The sequence below is a fragment of the Uloborus diversus genome, unplaced genomic scaffold (genome assembly GCF_026930045.1).
Source record: "Uloborus diversus isolate 005 unplaced genomic scaffold, Udiv.v.3.1 scaffold_14, whole genome shotgun sequence".
NCBI classification, from domain to species: domain Eukaryota; kingdom Metazoa; phylum Arthropoda; class Arachnida; order Araneae; family Uloboridae; genus Uloborus; species Uloborus diversus.
The window spans coordinates 8,554,113-8,577,129 of NW_026558098.1; the positions used below are offsets into that span (position 1 = coordinate 8,554,113).

A 23,017-nucleotide genomic window follows, 5' to 3' on the forward strand; every position below is an offset into this window, starting at 1 on the left:
TCCGAATTTGAAACGAATGAAGATGTGCACATTTCCTGTAGTAGAATCAGTTCTATTCAAGTGGTTCCAGCAGTATATAAATCAAAACCATGCTTTTGGTTTTTCTTCTCAATGTGTTTGACTGTCCATATTGTGCTTAAAAGCTTTTAAGTTCTACTCGGTCAATTTGCCGAGTACCCGGTACTCGGCCAAATTCTGATCAGATACTCGGGCAATACCGAATAGTTGCAAAAAATTGAATGTTATTCAAGACAGATACTAAAATTTATATAAAAAAAGAGCAAGCATTATATTCTGCAATCATTTAGAATTAAAATTTATAAGTCAAATTTAAATTTTGATAATAATGAAGTTTGTAATGCTTCAATGGAATAAATCTTTATTTTAATGCCCCAAAGTTAATAAAACTTATTTATTAAAAATTATGCAAAAAAGGTAAGCATAGAAAACATGGAATTTTTATATTAAAAATGGATTTTTGCTACAAACAAAAATGAGTTATAAAAATGTAAAAATACCTTTGCTTAAAAAATAAAAGGAAATAATGCAGCGTTAAAAGCACAATGCAGGAACTCTGCAGACACGTGTTTTGGCATTACATGGAATTCCTTTTTCAGTGCATAAAATGGGAGCTCGTAGATTTAAAGGCATCCGACAAAAGTCGAATTTTTTTGTCGAATGTCTTTACATTCTTTGGCTCACATGTTATGCACTGAAAAAGACATTCCTTGTAAGGGGGGTGGGCAGAAACACGTGTCTGCAGTGTTCCTGCACATTTGTTTTATCTGCTTTTAAAAATTATTTATGTTTGGCGGACTAGAACTATAATTGATTGGTATACAGTGAAACCCCTCCTAACGGACACCCCTCTTATGCGGGCAATTTTTAATTCCCCAGTTCCAATGCAAATAACATTATTAAACCCCTGTGGTGTCCCGCAGACACCTCTCTATTGCGGACAAAAAAAATTTGTCCCGTTAGTGTCCGCATTAGAGGGATCTTACTGTAATTTGTTTTAATTCCAACTTGATTAATCATGCCTTTTATTTATTTATTTTCAATTTTAAAAATAATTCTTTTGTAAAATTTTTGACACAAACAAAATTGTATATATAATGCGTAATTAAATTTCAGCAGTAATTTAGTTTTAAAAACTATTATATTGACAAGGAGGTCTATACTACTTTTCCTATAAGTTCAAAATTCATCACATGTGTGTCGGTGGTTCTTCAATTGGTACTTGGTGACTCGGCCGAGTACTCGGTAACTCGGTACTCGGCTGAGTAGTGAAAGGCCGAGTACTCAGTATTCGGCTACTCGGCCAAAGTGCTACTCGGTACGTCTCTACTTTAAGATGTGCGAAATGAATGATCAATAAAAGGGAAAGACATAAAATAAAACAAGCGGTACGTACAGTATGTAGTAATAATAAAATGCTGCACTATAATAGTACTGTACAGTAGATACAGTAACATATTTTTGAGTTGAAAAAAGAAGATAAGGATGATTTATGCTCCATGGTCTCAGATGGTTATTCTTATCTAGTACATTTTTAAATACGGTTGCTTAGCCTTTTCTTTTATAACGTTTCAATTTGTGGCAACAGCCCCTCCCCATCATCTCTTTAATATTTAGAATGAAAAAAATAAATAAATGAAAGATGCTGAGCGGTTATTTGATGCCGTAACAACTCGGTGCATAGACTAGTTTGATGTGGGAACTTTCGCTGTCAGTGATGCTTAAAGGGATGTAATAACATTCATTAAATCAATATTTAGTAGCCAATAACGAAGCCGACACTTCCTTCTAAAATATTCCTGTTGTGAACGAAAAATTCGCGTTAGCTCGAAAATTCAAAATTCGTGATAAATTCCCGTTATAGCCATTTCGCGTAAGTCGAATCGCGTTGAAGCGGGAGTCGACTGTATACATAAAAAACATAATTAATCATATTGAACTATATAAAAAAGAAACATCTAATGACTCTTTTGAAACCCGTCAGTACTTCATCGGATGTACTACAAAGAAATTTATCAACTAACATAACTAGAGATGTAAAATTTCTGGAAATTTTGAAGTGGTGGAAAAAAAACCTTTTTTTTTTCCAGGAAAAAATGGAAAAAATTTACTTTTTTTATGAATAAAAATAGTATTTCTCCATAGCTCTGTGTTTCTGAGAACATATTAAGGGTTAAGCATTAAAAAATGTATGCATTCCAAACGTTTTCTTTTTTTTCTGCTTGACAGAAGTACACATAAAAGTAAGTTTAATTTAAAAAAAAAACTTTTTGTTTTGTAACTGAGAGATCAGTCAACACCCTATAAGATAATAGAGGAAATTGGGGCTTGGGGTACCGACCTCTATAATTTTAGTACCCTTTTTTTTTTTTCAAATTTACACCCAACAAAAAGCAGTGCATATAGTTCAACAATTCTTATAATGAAATCATATGGTACAGTTATATTGAAAAAATTTCAGAAACTGTTATTTTGGCACTGTTATTTGGGTGAGTAAGTTCCATAACTCAGCAACTTTATTTTTTGAAATGGTTTTCATGAAGAATGAAGCGATAAATTGAATTCCTCTCCTGAAATAAGTTCTTTTAGTTCTGAAGTATTTGCAGTTTATTTTTTGTTGTTTAGAAAAAAATCAGAACAATATTTTTTTTAGACCAAGAACCTGGGCTATGTTGGTTCACTTTTAGAAAACCCCCAAAAACTTGTAGAACAATCAAAAAAGCAATATTCTAGTATTAGCAATAGTGAAGTTGATAAAAACCTAAATGGTGCTGATTCTTGAAAAAATGTAATAGGTCTAGTACACATAGCGCAAAAGTAGAAATTGGTCAATTTTAATTATATTGATTTTTATTTCTAATCACAAAACAACATTTGTTTGTTACAAATGTTGAATAGTATTTATCCTTAAAGTTGTAACAGAAGTTGTTTTTATAATGTGGATCAAGGGACTTTGATGCTGAGTGCAAGTTGGTTCACTTCAAAAAGTTGTGTTAAAATATTAATGTTAAAAAAAGTTAATGAATTGAACCTGTTCTTTGATGATGAGAAATATTTAATGAAACTCGTGGTAGAAAATTAAACTACTAATTAAATTTTATGATGAGATTAAAAAAAAAATAGACCGATGTGCTTTAACTCCCCCTATGCACTTGTGCAGTCAAAATTCTTCTGAACATCAAAAGGTTGTTAAAAGTATGTAGGTTGTAAATCCTTTTAAAAGGCTTATTTTTAGTTCTATTTTTTGTGTGCTGATTGTTCCAGTGTTTTGATAACGAAAGAGCTGTGTCTTAACATACTAAATATAGAGTCCATAACGTTTTGTAGAGTCTAACCAAATTTAAACAAGATGATGTGTGCATCACATGACTTCCTTTTACTCCAATTTAATGTTATTTCCCCATTATTGGCAATTTGAATGTGATTCAATAGTTAACTCTAAATAATCACCAACAATAGCAAACTGAAACCAAATTTAAAAAAAAAAAAAAAATCTCCAAATTTGTCGTTAGGTTGGCGACAAAACTTGGCAACCAAAAGACTGGCGATATCTCGCCAAGTGTCCGACAAATTATAACACAGCTTGAGTTTAAATCGAAATTAACAATGGTTTCCTCCCAAAAAAGGACAGAAGGGCAAAAGACATCCTTAGGAACATCCGAATGCAACCAAAATTAAAGGTGCACAACAAAGACCCCATTAGGAATCCACGTACCAAATTTCAACTTTCTAGGACATACCGTTTTTGAGTTCTGCGAGATACATACACACGTACATACAGACGTCACGAGAAAATTCGTTGTAATTAACTCGGGGGTCTTGAAAATGAATATTTCTGGTGTCTGTACGTTCCTATGCATATATCCACGTGTGGTCGGGTCAAAAAAAAAAAAAAACTTAACATTCATTCCGGGGTGAGAAAAATGGAAATTAAGGCTGATGTTTGAGTGAAAATTTTTTTGCGAATACAGTACTCCCTTTTTTGTAAAAGGAAGTAAAAATTAATAAAAAATACCGAATTTAAATTCCCACAAAACTTGTTTTGGAGTATTGTAACACAATAGGTAAGATTAAAAGATATTCAATTTAATGGATATAAAATGCATAAATAAAGATTTTAACAAAACTTCTTCCAATTATTGTTACGGACTCGACAATCATCATTTTCAGAACTCATAATTTTTTAATGAATGCCCTTTTTAATTAAAATTACTATCCGTATTAGAGATGATCCTTTACTCACAGGCACCAGTTTTAACTTGAAATTTAATTGAAGTCACTATTGCAGAAAAATTCAATGTAGAATCCGTAACGGTAAAAGTTATAATTTTGATGTTTTGAATGCGATTACATGCAAATTATGAAGTAAATAAGAAAAAAAAATGTGACATTCATTGTCACACAGATGATGGCTTCAAGTGTTATGTAATATCAGGATAATATTAGATTTTTAAAGCTGTGATTTATCGCTCTCCAAATACCGATATTTTTAATATATTTATGCATCATTTAGAGTGCAAAGGTAAAACCTTCTTTTGGCCATAATATATTTTGCAGAAAACAAATAATTTTTTAGGTTTTTTTAAGTGATGTGTAAAAGTTTTACTGTTACAATCAATGGTCCTCTTTGCAACCATTATTTTTTAACTATACCATATTTTTATTTAAATATATAAAACACCAAACGACGGAAATTATACATAAAATGATCTCTTAAAAAAAAGATGTATACTCTAAAAACTATAATTCATAAAAGTGCATGCTCTTTCGTACTGAATTGTCTAGAGTGGTACACTTATTTGTAGTTAACAAACAAACTTAATAATTTATTAATGTTTCACAGTACAAAAACACTCCAGGTAAAAGTTCGAGCATTTAAGTGAGCAGTAACTAATATACAAATATGGATATCTTGCTGTTTATTGCAATAGCTCAGACAAGTTTTTGTTATTTTTAACGGCCAGGTTTTTGACAAGACAGTAACTTATAGTTAAAACCGAGTAGAACCTTTACATATTAAGAACCTAAGGGCCCTGTATTTAAAAGTTGTTTTTTCATGCAATATAATTCTTCTTATATATTTTTTATTTGTTTTCAGCTATAATCAAGATTTCATGTTGGAATGCAGCAAGTGTGATACCGAACTTTGACACTCCCTATATACTACGCACCTTTGTTTCTGCTTTCGTCTGAAGACTCATGTCGAAATGATCGTCTGGTTAGATGCAACTGTGGGGAAATTCCTTAAATTTTAAATTTACATATATTCCTTAGCCTGTTGCGACAGCAGCAAACAGAAGACTGCAGTGCATGTTGTGTAACATACAAACTGCTCCAAGTCCGGATTCGCTTTTCGTGACTTTGCCAGTAAATATCTCAAACTTAGCATTCAGTCAAATTCGTGTTTTTGTAGTTCTTACTTAGGGAACGATCTATTAATCACTAGATAAAAAATGTTCAGTATCAGCGAGTGTATATCTGTTATGAAAGAAAAATAACTTTTCCAGTAACAGGAAATCTTTTTGCGAACGTCAGTTTATTTTCTAACACGCATCTTTTATTTTGTGTAACACTAATCGACAAAAATTACAGTAGACGGAAGAAATAATGTCCAAAGTGCTCTTTCATTTCTGGAACAAAAGGTCTATTTTTATGACAAGAAGGAAGATTTACGCGAACAAATCCTCTTTTAATCCGCTGTGAACCCTAATCAAGATGTTGCTTATAAAATGAAAGCAACGTTGCTACATAACGAAAAACTTCTCATTTGATCTCTGCAATACATTTGACCATGTTTCGTAGAAACATCGCTGCCATGAGTAAAACACTTGTGTGTTTGTTTCCATGACTGTTTGAAAAGGAAAATTAACTAAACACTGAACCACACAAAGTGAGTATTTCTGACATTTTAAATGGCCCTTAATTGCATTAAAATGTAAAAATTCTCAAAACAGGAAAAAAACTTCTCGGCTGTAAAACGGTTAATTTGGTTTTTTGAACTTAAAATACAAGGTTAAAACAGTTAAAAGCGATGCAGTACCGTTGTGTATGAAGGAGATTTTATCGGTAACCAATTTACGCATATACTTATTAAGCCCATTCATATAAAAAAAAAAATGTTGGACTTCAATGAAAAGATCTTCATCACAATTTAACTATCAATGCTAAGGATAGCAGCTGGTGCTCAGGGAAGCTAAAGCAAGAAATTTTTCTTAATAAAAAATATCCATCATCTTGGAAATTTTATAAAAGAACACTTTTATATCCTTTCGCAATGGCACATCAGTCTGAGATCCTTCTTCACTCAAAAAACAAGTATTTCTGCGAACACTGTTCAAAAGCATTTCCAAGCGCCTTTGATTTAAAAAGGCATCTGAGAACCCATACTGGGGAGAAACCGTACTCCTGTAAACAGTGCTCAAAAGCATTTTCGGATGCTTCAAATTTAAAGCGACATCTGAGAAAACATACTGGCGAGAAACCATATTCATGTAAATATTGTTCAGAGGCATTTTCCGACGCTCTAAACTTAAAAACGCATAGGAGAATCCATATTGGCGAAAAACCGTATTCATGCGAACACTGTTCAAAAGCATTTTCAAACGTCTCTCATTTAAAAATTCATCTAAGAACCCATACTGGGGAGAAACCATATTCCTGTAAACAGTGCTCAAAGACATTTTCAGATGCTTCAAATTTAAAGCGACATCTGAGAAAACATACTGGCGAGAAACCGTATTCATGTAAACATTGTTTAAAGGCATTTGCCGACGTTGTAAACTTAAAAATGCATGTGAGAACCCATACTGGCGAAAAACCGCATTCCTGTGAAATTTGTTCAAAAACATTTTCCCGATTCGAAAGCTTAAAATCACATCTGAGAATCCATACTGGTGAGAAACCGTATTCCTGTGAAATTTGTCCGAAGGCATTTTCCCACCTTGGAAGCTTAAATTTACATCTGAGATCTCATATTGGCGAAAAACAGTATTTATGTGAATATAGTTCAAAGGCATTTTCCCATCTTGAAAGCTTAAAATCAAATCTGAGAACCCATATTAGCGAGAAAACGTATTCATGCGAATACTGTTCAAAAGCATTTCCAAGCGTCTCTTATTTAAAAAGGCATATGAGAACCCATACTGGGGAGAAACCGTATTCCTGTAAGCAGTGCTCAAAAGCGTTTTCGGATGCTTCAAGTTTAAAGACACATCTAAAAAAACATACTGGCGAGAAACCGTATTCATGTAAACATTGTTTAAAGGCATTTTCAGACGCTCTCAACTTAAAAACGCATGTGGGAACCCATATTGGCGAGAAACCGTATTCATGCGAACACTGTTCAAAAGCATTTTCAAGCGCCTCTCATTTAAAAATTCATCTAAGAACCCATACTGGGGAGAAACCATATTCCTGTAAACAGTGCTCAAAGGCTTTTTCGAATTCTTCAAATTTAAAGACACATCTGAGAAAACATACTGGCGAGAAACCGTATTTATGTAAACATTGTTTAAAGCCATTTGCCGACGTTATAAACTTAAAAATGCATGTGAGAACTCATACTGGCGAAAAACCGCATTCCTGTGAAATATGTTCAAAGACATTTTCCCGAATCGAAAGCTTAAAATCACATCTGAGAATCCATACTGGAGAGAAACCGTATTCCTGTGAAATTTGTCCGAAGGCATTTTCCCACCTAGGAAGCTTAAATTTACATCTGAGATCTCATATTGACGAAAAACCGTATTTATGTGAACATAGTTCAAGGTCATTTTCCCATCTTGAAAGTTTAAAATCACATCTGAGAACCCATATTAGCGAGAAAACGTATTCATGCGAATACTGTTCAAAAGCATTTCCAAGCGCCTCGCGTTTAAAAAGGCATCTGAGAACCCATACTGGGGAGAAACCGTTCTCCTGTAAACAGTGCTCAAAAGCATTTTCGTGTGCTTTAAGTTTAAAGACACATCAGAAAAAACATACTGGCGAGAAACCGTATTCATGTAAACATTGTTTAAAAGAATTTTCAGACGCTCAAAACTTAGAAACGCATATGAGAACCCATATTGGCGAGAAACCGTATTCATGCGAACACTGTTCAAAAGCATTTTTATACTTATCTCATTTAAAAAGGCATCTGAGAACCCATACTGGGGAGAAACCGTACTCCTGTAAACAGTGCTCAAAAGCATTTTCGGATGCTTCAGGTTTAAAGACACATCTGAAAAAACATACTGGCGAGAAACCGTATTCATGTAAACATTGTTTAAAGGCATTTTCAGACGCTCCCAACTTAGAAACGCATATGAGAATCCATATTGGCGAGAAATCGTATTCATGCGAACACTGTTCAAAAGCATTTCCAAGCGCCTCTCATTTAAAAAGGCATCTGAGAACCCATACTGGGGAGAAACCGTATTCCTGTAAACAGTGCTCAAAGACATTTTCGGATGCTTCAAATTTAAAGAGACATCTGATAAAACATACTGGCGAGAAACCGTATTTATGTGAAGTTGTTTAATGGCATTTTCCGACGTTATAAACTTAAAAACGCATGTGAGAACACATACTGGCGAGAAACCGTATTCAAGGACGTAGCCAAGGGGGGGGGGTCCATGGGGTCCGGACCCCCCCCCCCTTCCCGAAAGACCACTGTCTGCTTTTTCTCGGTTGTTGCATCTCACAACAACAAAAATTTTCCAAAGAGATAGATTTTATGAAACCCGGTATTTTCCCTTTAAATATTCCCATTTATCGATAATTTTCCCCCGTCCGAGTCAATTCAGAACACGAGAACCTCGTGAAATAACTGCGGGTTCCGAGTTGCCGCCGGTCTCTTCCTGTGTCGCGAAGAATCCGTCCGAAAACGACGAATTTCCAATTCAACCCAACTGGGTTGTGACCTTGAAATTCGGCCCCTCTCCCTCAGCCCACCAAATTACCATCGGCAAAGTAATTGAAAACAAACATTCCCCAGTCTCATTGGGGTGGTTTTCTTTCTTTCTTCTTTTCGTTTTGACTCTTTTCCCGTTTGGACTTGATTTCCTAGACACATGCTGCACGAAGGACAGCCAGAGTGAGGTGCATCCCTGGTGAATTAGTAACTGAACTTCCTATTATTTTCTGTTTTAACACACAGTTTTTTTCTACCACGCGCTTATAGGAAACATATCTTGAACAAAATTGTAATCAGAAGAAAATTAAGTGTACATAAACTAGGTAAGTTGTAGTGTTTCCTTTTAAAGTTTTCTTAACAATACGAGCAGTTTATGTGTTAATATTTTTTCCCATTTAAAAACTAATTTCCGACAGCAACGAAAAAAAAATTCTACACATTTCGTGTGATTGAGGATGAGAAAAAATAAATATTAATTAATTTATTTTTGAACTTTATATTTTTGGTATGATTTATTTCAGATTCATTTTATATTTTGATTAATAATCTTATTTAAACTTTTAGTTTATTTTTTACAATAATAGATTACTTATCTCCCCGGAAGCTTACAACTTTTAAACTGTAATCCTGAAAAGTTCGTTTTTTTTTTTTTTTTTTTTTTTTTTTTTGAACATAAGTGAATAAATAAATTTGAAGTTGATGCAACGAAATTACTTTTCGCTGTATCAAAATTTTATGAAGCGAAGAATGAAATTGAAAATTACTTGAATATTTTACTGTAATCAGTTTATGAAATTGCAAGTTCGACCATATTAACACATGTAATTTAAAAGTAATTATTAGAAATTCGTACTTTTAACTCTTACTGAAATGTGAGTCTATGGTCCCAAGAGAAGAGCAGCTAGTCATTTTTAACTGAAGAAAAAAATCTTTCTTCGATATTGTTCCGTTTTTCAAGAAAAGCATATTTGTGTTTGTTTCATTGGAATAAATTTTCTGATTAGTATTTACCGCCTTTTTACTGAGGAATTATTTAATACGCGTCTATGCATCCATCATTAGTAAATTGCGAAGGTAGCATTAAACGTAACAAAAAACAGACATGTGCATTTAACTATAAAATTTTTAGGTGAAAGTTTCTGCTATTTACTACGCATATAATTAAAAAAAGGTCAATGCGAGGTACATTTTCTTGTGTTTTTCACGTCTATATTAGATTTTTTTTTTAAACTCTTAATTTCTTCAAGTTAAAATTATTTGCTATTTCTTGCAATAGAATATCTTTTACTAACATCACATAAAAGAAAGAAAAAAAAAAGTCAATACCTACGTTATAAAATATGATATGCTTTCGAGAATACATGATGATTACAAAATCGCTCCTAGAATGGAAGTTATACCAATTTGAAAATGAAAGAATCAGAAGTGTTATTATTGTTAGATGAATTTTGAAGGTAGATTTAAATCATTACTGGATTTTTAACCACAATCATTCTAAGATTTTTTTACAAAAGATTGTCTTTAGGCTTTTGAACATCAGATGACTGTTGAGCAAAAAATTTACAAACTGAGGCTATAAGAAACCTATAAGTTTTGATTTCAAAAATTGGCTAGCTTTATGCGTATTACATATTGTTGAAAATGTATCTAATTTAATGCTACTGTATTATCGCAATCGCAAACGGGACGAAGATTACCTTAATGATCAAAATTTGACGTTTGACTCCAAATCATGGAATTTTCGAGTCGAACACTTGCTTACTGCTAATAAAGACAGTAAAGTAACCAAGTTATAATCAAATATTGACACGATAATTCGTAATAGAGTACATTGTCATTTTCCCTGTAGTTGTTTACAATTATATTTTTAATTTGAAAAAGACTGATTTGTACAGAAGTTTTTTTTGTATTGACAGAATAAACTGAACTCATGCTTGGTGGTGAGATAGGTGGGTGCGATGCCTTCTCTTGATTCTTTTAAATGAAACATCAAATTGAAAACATCAGAGGAAAATCGCCAATAATGTTTAAATCATTCATGACCTTATAAAAAACATTTATAAAAAGCAATCATTTGCATTTTTTCCAAAATGTTGTTAAAATAAAAATACATAGATGCTTAATTTCATTCACCATACATTCCACTACTCGACAGGTAAAAGATCTCTCAGGTATTCGTTTGGCTTGACAAAATTAAACCCCTAGTGCAGTTTCGCACCGAAGAGAGCTCAAGTGTCTCCATCTGGTGGAAACTCGGCATCGAAATTTCCTGTGCAGTCACATCCGCGCCTTAATGGTAGCATTTGAAAGACTAGATGCCATATCGGTGGTTCGCACTAGGTCCGAAAAGGCTAAAGCCTCTAACGAAGCCCCATTAGAAAGAAAAAAAAATACCATAACGGATCCTAAGATAGCTTATTTTGCCAATTCGTTTTGCAAAAAAATAATAATAACGATTTAAAAAAAACGGCAATACGCATTTTTTTTTTTAATGATTGCAACTAAGGAAGTCTCCATTCATCAAAGAGTTAATAGTTTGTTCAAGTTTTTAAATGATGGTTAGAAATGATAATTAGAAAACTGATAAAATTAGAAACTTCATTCAATTTCGTATAATCAAAAGAATGTTATAAAGTAGATAAATAAAGAACTAAATAACAAATAAATACCTTTGTGCTGAAACTTGGATTACTGATTATTTGAAATAAAGAACTAGTTCAAGCTTTTTAAATGAAACCTTGCTAATATTTTCGTCGAGAGGGTGGTTGAATTTTGCCAGAAATCTTGTTCGAATCGGACAGGGTGGCGGAACTACGTTATATTGCATTCATTGTTATACATTCGACTCGATAGATATAGATTTCTTTATTTTTTTCAAATAAAATGACTTGTACATATTTTGTTGAAATGTATTACAAAGCTTTAATATTTTATTAAACTATTACCTGCGTTTTCCAAGTAATCCATAGAACAGTTTTCGTTTTCCGATTTTCTTTTATTGTGAACTTTTTATTAATAGGAATTATATCACTCATTTTCAAAGCATCAGAACAGAGGAAACTTATGTGATGGAATTTTTCTATCCATGTATGAAAACTTAGTATGGAAAACTTTTAGTTTAATGTTAATTTTATAAACTGAGTAATTTTTTTGCCACTTAATGTAAAATTTTTGTTAAATAATTTTTTAATAAATGCTCTATCAATTTCAATTATTTAATTAATTTTAGTTAATTATCATATTTTAATAATTAGTTTTAATTGGATTTATTTTTTAACGTAAATATGAGCTACTAATTTTGCTTTAGCATGCCTCCTCTTTTGAAGTTCGTGAAACCTTGGACCCTCCCCCCCCCTTAACAAAGTTCTAGCTACGTGCCTGCCGTATTCCTGTGAAATTTGTCCGAAGGCATTTATCCGCCTTAGAAGCTTAAATTTACATCTGAGATCTCATATTGACGAAAAACCGTATTTATATGAACATAGTTCAAAAGCATTTTCCAATCTTGAAAGCTTAAAATCACGTCTGAGAACCCATACTGGCAAGAAACCGTATTTATACGAACACTGTTCAAATGCTTTTCCATACTTCTCTCTTTAAAAAAGGCATCTGAGAACCCATACTGGAGAGAAACCGTACTCCTGTAAACAGTGCTCAAAGGCATTTTCGGATGCTTCAAATTTTGAAAAACATCTGAGAACCCCATCCTGGCGAGAAACCGTAATCATGTGAACATACTTCAAAGGCAGTTTCCCCATCTTGAGTGCTTAAAATCGCACCTGAGAACCCATACTGGTGAGAAACCATATTCCTGTGGAATTTGTTTAAACCCCCACCTTTAAAAACTAAAATTACATCTAAGTACCCATTCTGGCGAAAAGATTTCTGTGAAGTTTGTTCAAGGGAATTTTCTGAACTTGCACACCCGAAGAAGCACTTAAGAACCAAAGAAACAAATAAATAGTGTAGCCGTTAACAAAATAAACTGTTTGATATACTGATGTGTTTTCCAGACGAAGCGATGAAAAAACATTAAAACTCTTTTCATACAATTCTGGCACTAGCCAATGCTGAGACCACAATGACTTCGTATCCTTCGCATCCAGCTTGAAATCGGTTTGGGAATTGCATTGTCTATGAAGCTGTCTCCCTTTTCTTACTGGCAAGAAATACGATTTTGTTAAAAGCAATTTTTTCATAGCCGCCTCTGATAAAGACAGTAATATCTACTCTCGCGTAAATGTCTTTCTAAACCACTGACCTTTACAGGATAAAAATCTCTACTTTTTAAAATAAGAATTAACTACTTCAAGAAGCACAAAATGCAGATTACTGCAGATAACGTGTTTCGGCGTTACAAGAAATGCCTTTTTCAGTGCAAAGAAATGAGCTTATGGATGAAAAGATATCCGACAAAAGTCTTCCGACTTTTGTTGCATTGAAAAAGGCGTTTATCTAGTAGGGAAACATTAATAGTTACTCTTCAAAATGAACAAATTCTGAATTTGTTTTGCAGGTTATAGAGCATAAAGAAAGAACCATGTGTTACGTAATTAAAGTGTATTGAATCGTTAGTTTTCATTTTAAGCGAAGTGAAAAATATAATATTTTTTGTTTCTTTCGTAAAAATGTTTCTCATTAAAATTATGAAATGAAAGAATGAATAAATAGTGAAACAATAAAGAAATGAATTGATGTATGAAAAAAAGTAAATGTCTGAATAACAAAGTAAATAAATAAGAATGTAAGTGAATGATTAAATAAGTAAATGAAATGACCTATTTGCCCCGCATACAGTTGACAACTTGTAGACTTAAAATTTTAACAATTTTTACCACGTACTTTTTATACAATGAATGAAAATTATACATAGTATAATACCATGCTATGAAACTAATTAAAATTTTTACTCACTAACATTATCAGATTAAAATTTTAAGATAATGATTAGAGATATCATACAAAAATCAAATTTAAATTTTGTTGCTTTTAATTTCTTCTCAAAACTTTTTTATGACAGATACAGGGGTAGAAGTAGTCCTATATATCCTATATTTCCTATATTTTCAAAAAAAGCATCAAAAGTGTCCTATATTTCCTATATTTTTGAAATTGTTCTATATTTCCTATATTCTTATAGTTTTTTATGAAAAATTGTAGAAAATTATCATTGAAAAGCCTTCTGGTCACTTGATTCGCACTTTCTTTCACGACTTGACAATTCAAGACTGCTTAAAAACAAGATGCTTGTTTATTTAAAAATATTTTTTTTTTTTTTTTTTTTTGGAATCTTTGGCCAGCAACCGTCTCTTTAAATTTTGTAGAGTATTTTTCACGAAATTTTCAATTTGTTTTTCGAGAAAGCTTCAATGATCTATATTTTATGACAAGCTCTCCAAACTATTGATGAAGCACTTTGCCAATGAATTTTCACTTACAACAAAATGTGGGGAGATTAATGTTAAAAAAAAGTTCTATTTGAAATATTTAAATGTAGGTAATTATGCAAAAAATAAAAATAAAAAAGATAAATTAAACCTGCCTGGATTCAAAATTTGAACTTCTTACTAAAATCAGAATTTTACATTATTTGAACACTATATTTTTAGCAGAATTTGTTATTGAAAAAAAGGCTTTTCAGAAATTTAAAAAAAGAAATAAAATTTTTACAGGATCCTTCCATTGATATGTTACCATCTTGTTAAAAATTTTGAGGAATGGGGATTGGATGTTACTTGGATGTAAATTAACTCATTTTTGAAAAAATGCTTCGTAATGATAAAAATTGATCAGCTTTCTAGATGCAAATACTTAAGTTTTTAGTAGTGAAAGTCTTTAGCACCTTTCATAAGATGTAGCATCAGTTGAAAGAGGTTTTTCTCGCAAACAAAAAGATACTGACGTAAGAAAGATCATTTTAAAGCATTGACTCTATAATAAGAGTTTTAAGGTTAATTAAGGTACTGCAGTTGGGAAAGCAATAAATTAGGCATGCATTACCAAGGAAAGATTTTTATCATGATTTATCATAGTACTAAATACAAAATTCAAAAAGAAATGGGAAGTTCTTGGAGAGATGCATAACAATCAGAGGCAAAAGAAAAGCTTCATGTATCTTCTCAAAAAAAAAAAAAAAAAAACAGAAATATATATATATATATATATATATATATATATATATATATATATATATATATATATATATATATATATATATATATATATATATATAGAAACTTAGAGAAAAAATTGAATTTGCACAGTCTGATTAATGTAGGCAGTCAAGGCATAGAATGTGGCCTTGAACGTAAATATATATGTATGTATAAACTTTTTTTCTTCTGAAGCTATTCTTTAAATCTGCAGACTCATTCTAAGTAAAAGTTATAACTTTTATTTGGGTTTTTTAGCTGTATGCAGAATGATTAATTGAAATCATTGATGCAAGAATATCTAGGTTATATATACTATGTACTGTTTATTTTTTCATATCAGTATTATTCATAAAACTTGTCCAATATTTGTCCTATATTTTTCGTGGAAAATGTCCTATGTATTAAAAGTTGACCACTTCTACACCTGCAGATAGATTAAAATACGTTTTTTACTAACTCATTTACATATGAAACACTAACCGAGGGGGGGGGGGGAGGACATTAAAAGTGCTTTGAAATATGTAAAATCCTTTAACAGCTATTTTTAAAATGAAATATGCAGCAAAAATAAACAATTGTCATTTTATAAAAATTCAAAAAATATATTAAAAATTAAATGGTATTATGCAGTTTCCTAGTGTAGTATGACACTTGGATATAAAACTTTGCTGTGCTTCAATTTCTGAAGCTTTACACAGTATGAAATATTAAATATAGTAAGATAGCAAAGTAATTAAAGTATAATCAATCAAATCGTAATAAAAACTAGACAGTAGTTCTAAGAAAAATGAAGAAAAGTACAGAACAATAAGTAAATACTCGAGTCTTGAAAGTTTCAGGTTTCGCTTAATCCGAGGTGCTTCATTTATAGTTGAAGAATTCTTTCAATAGCTAAAAAAAACTGATTTTCATTAAAATTTGAAAACAGCATATCTTTTGTTAAAAGTAAAAGTAACTACATTCAGTAAAAATAAAAATACGTAATGAAAGTAGGTACATTGAACTAGAGCCGCTATATGGATAGGCCGACGCATCAGCTTAAGTTTAGCTATTTTGGATCGGATTTTTCATTGTTGTACTGCTAGGGTTACCACAACAAAGTTGCGGATTTCGTCAAATTTGCCGAAAATAATATTTGATTTAATGAACAATTCACGTGCCGCTAATAATTGCTAAGAGTGAACCATCACCAAACGCGATGACTCGCCAGAAAAGACAATCACTCAAACACGCGCTCCGATCCAAAATGGCTAATCTTAAGCTGATGCGTCGGCTCGTATGTATAGGGGCCTTACATTGAACGAAATTGATTCAACAGCCCTAAGTGGTACGAAATATTCATCATCTACAAGATATGGATGAAGAAACGCCTTGGAGATAATAACTAGATACGAAAAATCAACATTGACTTGCCACAAAAAACTTGTTAACATGCCGTTTAGAAGATTCGATTGCAATAAATAAAATACTGCACGACTTGATGCCACATGCGTTGCATAATATAAATATTTAACTGACGTCATAAAAAGCTCTTCGAAATGGATTCCGGCACAGTCAAAATACATGTTTTAATTACTTACAAATTTTCACACATAAATGCATACGGATATCATGAAAATCTACAGCCAAAACTCGTTTAGACGTCATTACAATTGAAATTTATATTGAAATCTGAGTGATAAATTTTTCCTGAAGACCCTACTTCCTATTCTAGACACAAGGGAGTAATTCTCCTCTTATGTTATCCGAGTAGAGTAAATTTTTATTCTGGAAGAATTTTCCGAATAAAATCCGAGTTTTCAGTAATTTGAGGTGACGTGAGCTCTGATTACCTCGGATTTTTGAGGTTCTACTGTGCATAGAAAACATGTAAATGCAATTTTTTTTGGGGGGGGGGCACTATATTCTGCACTAGTGGTACCCACACGGCTTTGCCTACAGCAGAAAATTAAAAGGTCATTTGGTTCGCCTGTATATTAACAAATAATGGATGATGAATTTCTCGCCAATTGTTAAATGGCTCGCCCATGTTACGGTTTCACGTTATGACGATTTCGTAATTTACTATTCCACATTGTGATAATTTGCCTGGAAATTTTTTCTTAAAATTGGAATAGAAAAAGAACAATGTCGAGTTTTCGGAAAAACGCTTCGAGGTGCACACCCCCATGCTACAAATTAACTCTGTAACAAATTTTATGAAAATCGGCCGAAAGGTCTAGGCGCTATGCGCGTCACAGAGATCCTGACAGACAGAGAGAGATCCGGACAGAGAGACTTTCAGCTTTATTATTGGTAAAGATTCCCACTACAGTCAACGCCCAATAAGTCGAAGTCCCAAGGGAACGACCAAAACACTCGAGTTATTTGTAGTTCGAGTAATGGGAAGTTTCCGCAGATCTCAAGAGTTTGGGACCCATTGAAAACTTCTAGACAAAGGAATATTTGAGTTATCGAGATCTGACTATATATTCCCATAAGGTGGGAATGCTTTTAGGTGAGGGTGGGCTGCGGTGGCCTGGACTTTGAGACCCTCTAGTAACCATTTACATTTTCCTTAAAAACGCTATACATACGCTACACGCAATGTACCAGACAGCCTGGTTATCACATCCGGAGACTGCAGTTTCATTCTTATTAGAACTCATCAGTCTGGACTAGTGAATAACCGAGCTGGAGGCAGATGTCATCTCATTGAAGCCGAGAGTGCCAACAAACTGGTAGATAAAGTAAAGAGAATGTCCGAAGGGTGGTGTGGTGCGACTCGTGAATTGAAGGCAAAGCTTGGGTATTTAGCAGTGAGTAACCATCCATAAGCCAGGGCTAAGGTAGAACTATATGCAATATACCGGACAGCTCGGTTGTCTCATCCAGGGACTGCAGTTTCTTTCTTATTAGACTGATGAGTTCTAACAAGAACAAAACTGCAGTCGTTGTATGGGAAAAAACCAGGCTGTCTGGTATATTGCATGTAGTTATGCCTTAGCTCTGGCTTAGGAGCAGTAACTTACTGCCCAATAAACACTGTTCAGCAAGTGCAAAAAAAAAATTAACTTGAATTCTGAAATTTTGAATACAAATTATGTTTTTCGAAATCGCGAGTTGCGACAGGGCCCTACTCATTGGTGGCTATTGTTTCTATTAACGGCTCCCCCCCCCCAAGTCTACCCTCCTCCTGGGCGGTTACTTGTGTATGTGTGTTTGCAGGCGTGTGTGTATGTGTAGGCGTTCGTGCGTGCATGTGCAGGTTTGTGTGTGTGCGTAGACCTCTGTGTATGCACGTAGGCGTGTGTGTATGTGTGTAAAGGCATGTGTGTGTGTAAAGGCTTGTGTGTATGAGCCCGCGTGTGTGTAGGACATGGATGCCGTAGACCAGGAGAAACGGATTCCAGGAGGCAGTGCTCGCAGCCGCGCCTGCAGAGGGCGGTGGTGCCTGGTCCAAGCTGAAAAAGAAATCAAACGCCAAGGACGATGAAATGAAAGCAATAAGCAATCGTGATTGCTCAAAAAAACACTTTTCAGTATTTCTTGTTCATTACTACAAGGAACGGAAAAATTCGCGCTTTAAAAGAATTTGTGTGTATTATATGTTTTTGATAAACTAATTGAGGGTATTTAGAACTGATTATACACAAAGATAGAATTTTTGGTAGGATTTCATGCAACTTGCTCTGACAATCAACACTGCTTAAAAACAAACACTCTGGCACACAGGGCTAAGGTAAACATAAAATATATTCCACAATAATGCGTGATTTAATGTAGTGTTTCTCCTAAACCAAAAAGAAAAAAGGACATTTTTATTTAACCCTAGCGTCAACGACCAAACTTTTCCCTTACCCCCTCTCAATAACCCGGTACCCATTTTGAATTTTGAAGATGTAGAGCAGGAATTTTTTTTTCTCTTTTTTATTTAATGGAACTTTTTCTTTCACCCTCATCTTGGGAAATGTGTGTATCCTGTTTTTATCGGAAAATGAAACTACTTATTGTTCTCCCAGCGTTTTATGCTTACGTTTCACGCTATGGTCTGTTCGAAAAAATGTTTGGGGGGGGGGGGTGCCGTCATAATGCCCTGAATACGAATAAGAGGTGATATCGAATTGTACGCAATTGCGCCCCAAACCATTATGCCACGTTGTCGTGCGGTGGGACTCTCCACAGTTACTGCCGGATTAGATCTGTAACGTCGACGTCACACACGTATGCGGCGACTATCACTGGATAAACAGAAGCTGCATTCATCTGAGAACACGATATTTCGCCATTCTGTCATCCACGTCGCTCTAGTCCGGCACCATACTAAACGTTGCTGTCTATATTGTGGGGTCAATGGCAGTCTTCTTAGCGGACGCCGTGATTGCAGACCACGTGCGACCAAACGACGGGAAATGGTTCTGGTTGACACGGGAACATTCAGGGTATCTTGCACCTGCTGCAGAATCGAGAAACAAGTGACTTGTGGGTCTGCTACAGCTTGTCGGTGAATGAGTCGATCCACGCATTCTGGCGTCACTCTGCCTGCCCCTGCACCCCTCAATCTTGCCGCATTTCGTTGTTCCAACCATCTTGGGCACAGCCGATGCACGGTGCTCGCATCCATGTGGGTATCAGCTGCGATTTGACCTACGGACCAATCTCCCCTTCTCAGCCCGATCACCATACCCCTCGTAAAATCGTCATCTGCTGGAAGTGCCTTCGTTGACGTCGGCCTGGCATTCTCTTATGTTACAAGTATTCTCGAAGATAAAAACAAAATTTCTTCGGTAATTCTCCAGTCAGAAATAACGACGCGAATATTGCCCATTCTGAAAGTTCCTTCCCTTATATCTTACTTCACGTGCGTTGCAGAGCTGCGCATTTCACATCATTTACATAACTCAGCAATGTACGCCTACTCTAAAATTTGCATAAATTTCTGAACACTCCTTCTTCTTGTTGCATTTTCAATGTCGAGCAGTGTATTATTCTGATTTGTCACCTTTAATTCACCAATGGAGTTAAAGTAACTGCATACTTAAAAAGTTGCGAACACTAACGAACTTTCAGAAGTATGAAGTTATCTTGTTAGCATTTTCTTTTCATGGTGCGTTTCATTAAAACAAATTCAGAAAAAAAAAGACAACTTTGCCAAATTTTTACAAAAATAAATTCGAAATATCTAAACTATTTTTCTTTCGTTTGATGCACGAAATGACAAAAGATGTGCACAAAGAAAACATAAAGAATACATATCATCCAGTCAATTTTTCTTAAACTGCAGTTTTTATTAATTTTATCTCAGTTTATCAATTTTTTAGGTGAACATTTTGTATTGGTTTTCCTATGATTCATAAGATTTGTTGTAAATTTACAAAATAAAATACGTTATGAGATCTTTCGATTGATACGATGGGAGAAGTAAAGTAGTTCTGACGCCAGCAGGGACATCAGCGGCATCTGGTTGTTTCCTCCGTTTAGGTGCCGCGGTTTCTTTTTTGATTGCAACACTACCCCTTCTAGGCACTATAATTTGAAAAAGGTTGAGAGCTTGGCAAATCGCCTGCGTTCTTACTTTTGATATATATATATATATATATATATATATATATATATATATTATCACACATGACAGCAAAGAAGATATTTATAGACCCAAGACTAGAAATCACACTCAGGGCCATAAGCGTAGCTAGACCAAACATTTTATGGGGGGGGGGGCGTCGCCAAGAAGAGTTTTGCAACCCCCTCACCCCATTTTCAAAAATGGCGTCAACAATTTCATTTTAGTGATGAAAAAAAAAAGCAGAAAGGACACTTTCACGATCTTAAGAACATTAATTAGGAATAATGAGTGAACAAATAGAATAAAGGTATAGAAAGGTTTTTTTTTTTTTTCTGCGGAATTTTGAAAGCAAATGCAATCTTTGAATATTATTTAGGAACATCCAATGTTCTGCATTATGATTTACCTAACGGAGGGATGCTGAAACGAACGTTTGGAGTATTTTTTAACGAAAATAAAGTATTCAGTGTATAGTACAAAGGTGTGACAAGCGTCAGTTTTTTGACGGGGGCCGTATACGCTAGTATTTCTAATAAATATAAAAATATCAGGCTGGAAATTAAAAATTTCATTATGGAAAAATCAAAGCACTCAAATAATTTTGGAAAAGAAAAACTAGTGGAGAGTTTTTCAAAACATTTTTATCAATAATTTAGTCAAATAAAAACGATAGTGAGCCAAATCGATAGTGATAGCCAAAAAGGGGGAGGGGGAGTGATCCCGAACTCTATCCCTTTGTTTTACGCCAATAAACTTAGCTTATAGAAGAGCGATTTTGAAACTTTGATTTTGAAGTCTCCAAACTCCATCTCTTCTCTTATCGCCATCAAAGATGGCCTATAATTAATTATATAAGTACTTCGATTTCAAAAACTTCTTGGAGTGCGCTCTAGCACAGAACCTCAAAAAAAAAAAAAAAAAACAGCCTGACTCATCATTAAAGATCGTTTAAAATTCCGTTTGTAGGAAAATTTTGAAGGTCCCTGAACCTTTTTTACCTGAAATATCACCTAAGACTCTTAAATTTCGCATTTAAAACTTATATTCTGATAATATTTCTGGGAAGAGTCTCCGAAAACCCCTATAACATCATTGAATATCTTATATACTATTTTTCTAGCCTGTTTTTCTGTCGCTACACGAGATTTAATACCAAATTCCATGATTTAGCATATCATTTTGAAGCTTATTGTATCTAATAATGATATAAATATGAAGTGATAAAAATGTATCCACAGTATATAAAAATTGGTTTTTCATTTTTGTCAAAAAAAAAAAAAAAAAAAAAAAAAAAAAAAAAACGTTTTTTTTTCTGTTTTTTTTTTTTTTTTTTTTTTTTTTTTTTTAATTTAGTTATTACTTCAATGAATTGCAGCCGAGAGTGAAGACACATTGGCTCGGTTGGATAAAGCAGCGTGCTAATGAGGGAAAGGGCATGGGTTCAAATCTGGGCCGAAAATTATCGTTTTAATATGTTTTTTAATTCAGCGTAATTTTTATCCAAGTTTCCATTTTTTTTGCAAAATTATGCTCGTAGCAGAATCCTAAGCTGTATACCCGTTGTTAAAATCAGGAAGCAAAACATTGATTTTAACCGGATATATCGCAGTTTAACTTTGTAGAAGAGCAAATTTCAATTTATTTTGCTGCTTTACTACGCATTGCTTTAGTCTATAGCATCTCGAGGTGGCATTGGAATCACAAAATTCATCCTTTGAGTGCGAATGTTTAGCGCGGGTCAACTAGTGTAGTGATCTAAAATTGCGTTTCTGGAATTTCAATATCAAAAAATTGTTGAAGACGGATCCCGAATCTCTTCTTCTAACATCGCCAAAGATAGTCTAAAACTGCTTTTTAACAACTAACTTAGAAAATTTTATAAATGAGCGTCCGCCCCCCTCCCCCACCCTGCCTCGCCAATATAATTAGAAATAGTCTTCAATTTCGTTTAAGGACTTAAATTTTGAATACATATTGAGAAAAAGGTCCCGAAAACTCACCATTAACATAATTAAAAGCCAAATAAAATTGTTTTAGAACTCCAATTTCGAAAAACTTCTTGTCCTCATAACGATATCCAAGATGGCCCACTATTGCATTTTTTATATTGTTTATTTTCGAAAAATTTACGCGAGGGTTCCCCCGGATTTCTCCTGTCCTTAACATTACTGAATATCGTCTAAAACTGCATTTTTAGAACAATAATTTTGAAATGTTTTCGAGGAAGAACCCGAAAACCCCAACTTTCTTTACGTAATTAGAGAAAAACTATGAAATTGTGTTTGAAACGCCATCAGGCCGCTTTTCCTTCCTAGCATTAGCATAGTTAGTCTAAAATGCGTTTTTAAAACCATACAATTTTGAAAAAACAGCTACTCTTTTTGATTTTTTGCTAATTTCTTT

General features: G+C 33.7%; 1 protein-coding gene across 1 annotated transcript; it reads left to right on the forward strand.

Annotated features, from left to right (window-relative positions):
* Positions 1-6,292: 6,292 nt before the first annotated feature.
* On the forward strand, positions 6,293-7,468 carry LOC129232916 (zinc finger protein 569-like; the record flags this gene model as incomplete). The annotated part of the gene is made up of 2 exons (XM_054867019.1): positions 6,293-7,004; positions 7,089-7,468. Coding segments are annotated over exons 1-2 (1,092 nt in total), but the record flags the coding sequence as incomplete, so codon positions are not given.
* Positions 7,469-23,017: the final 15,549 nt, after the last annotated feature.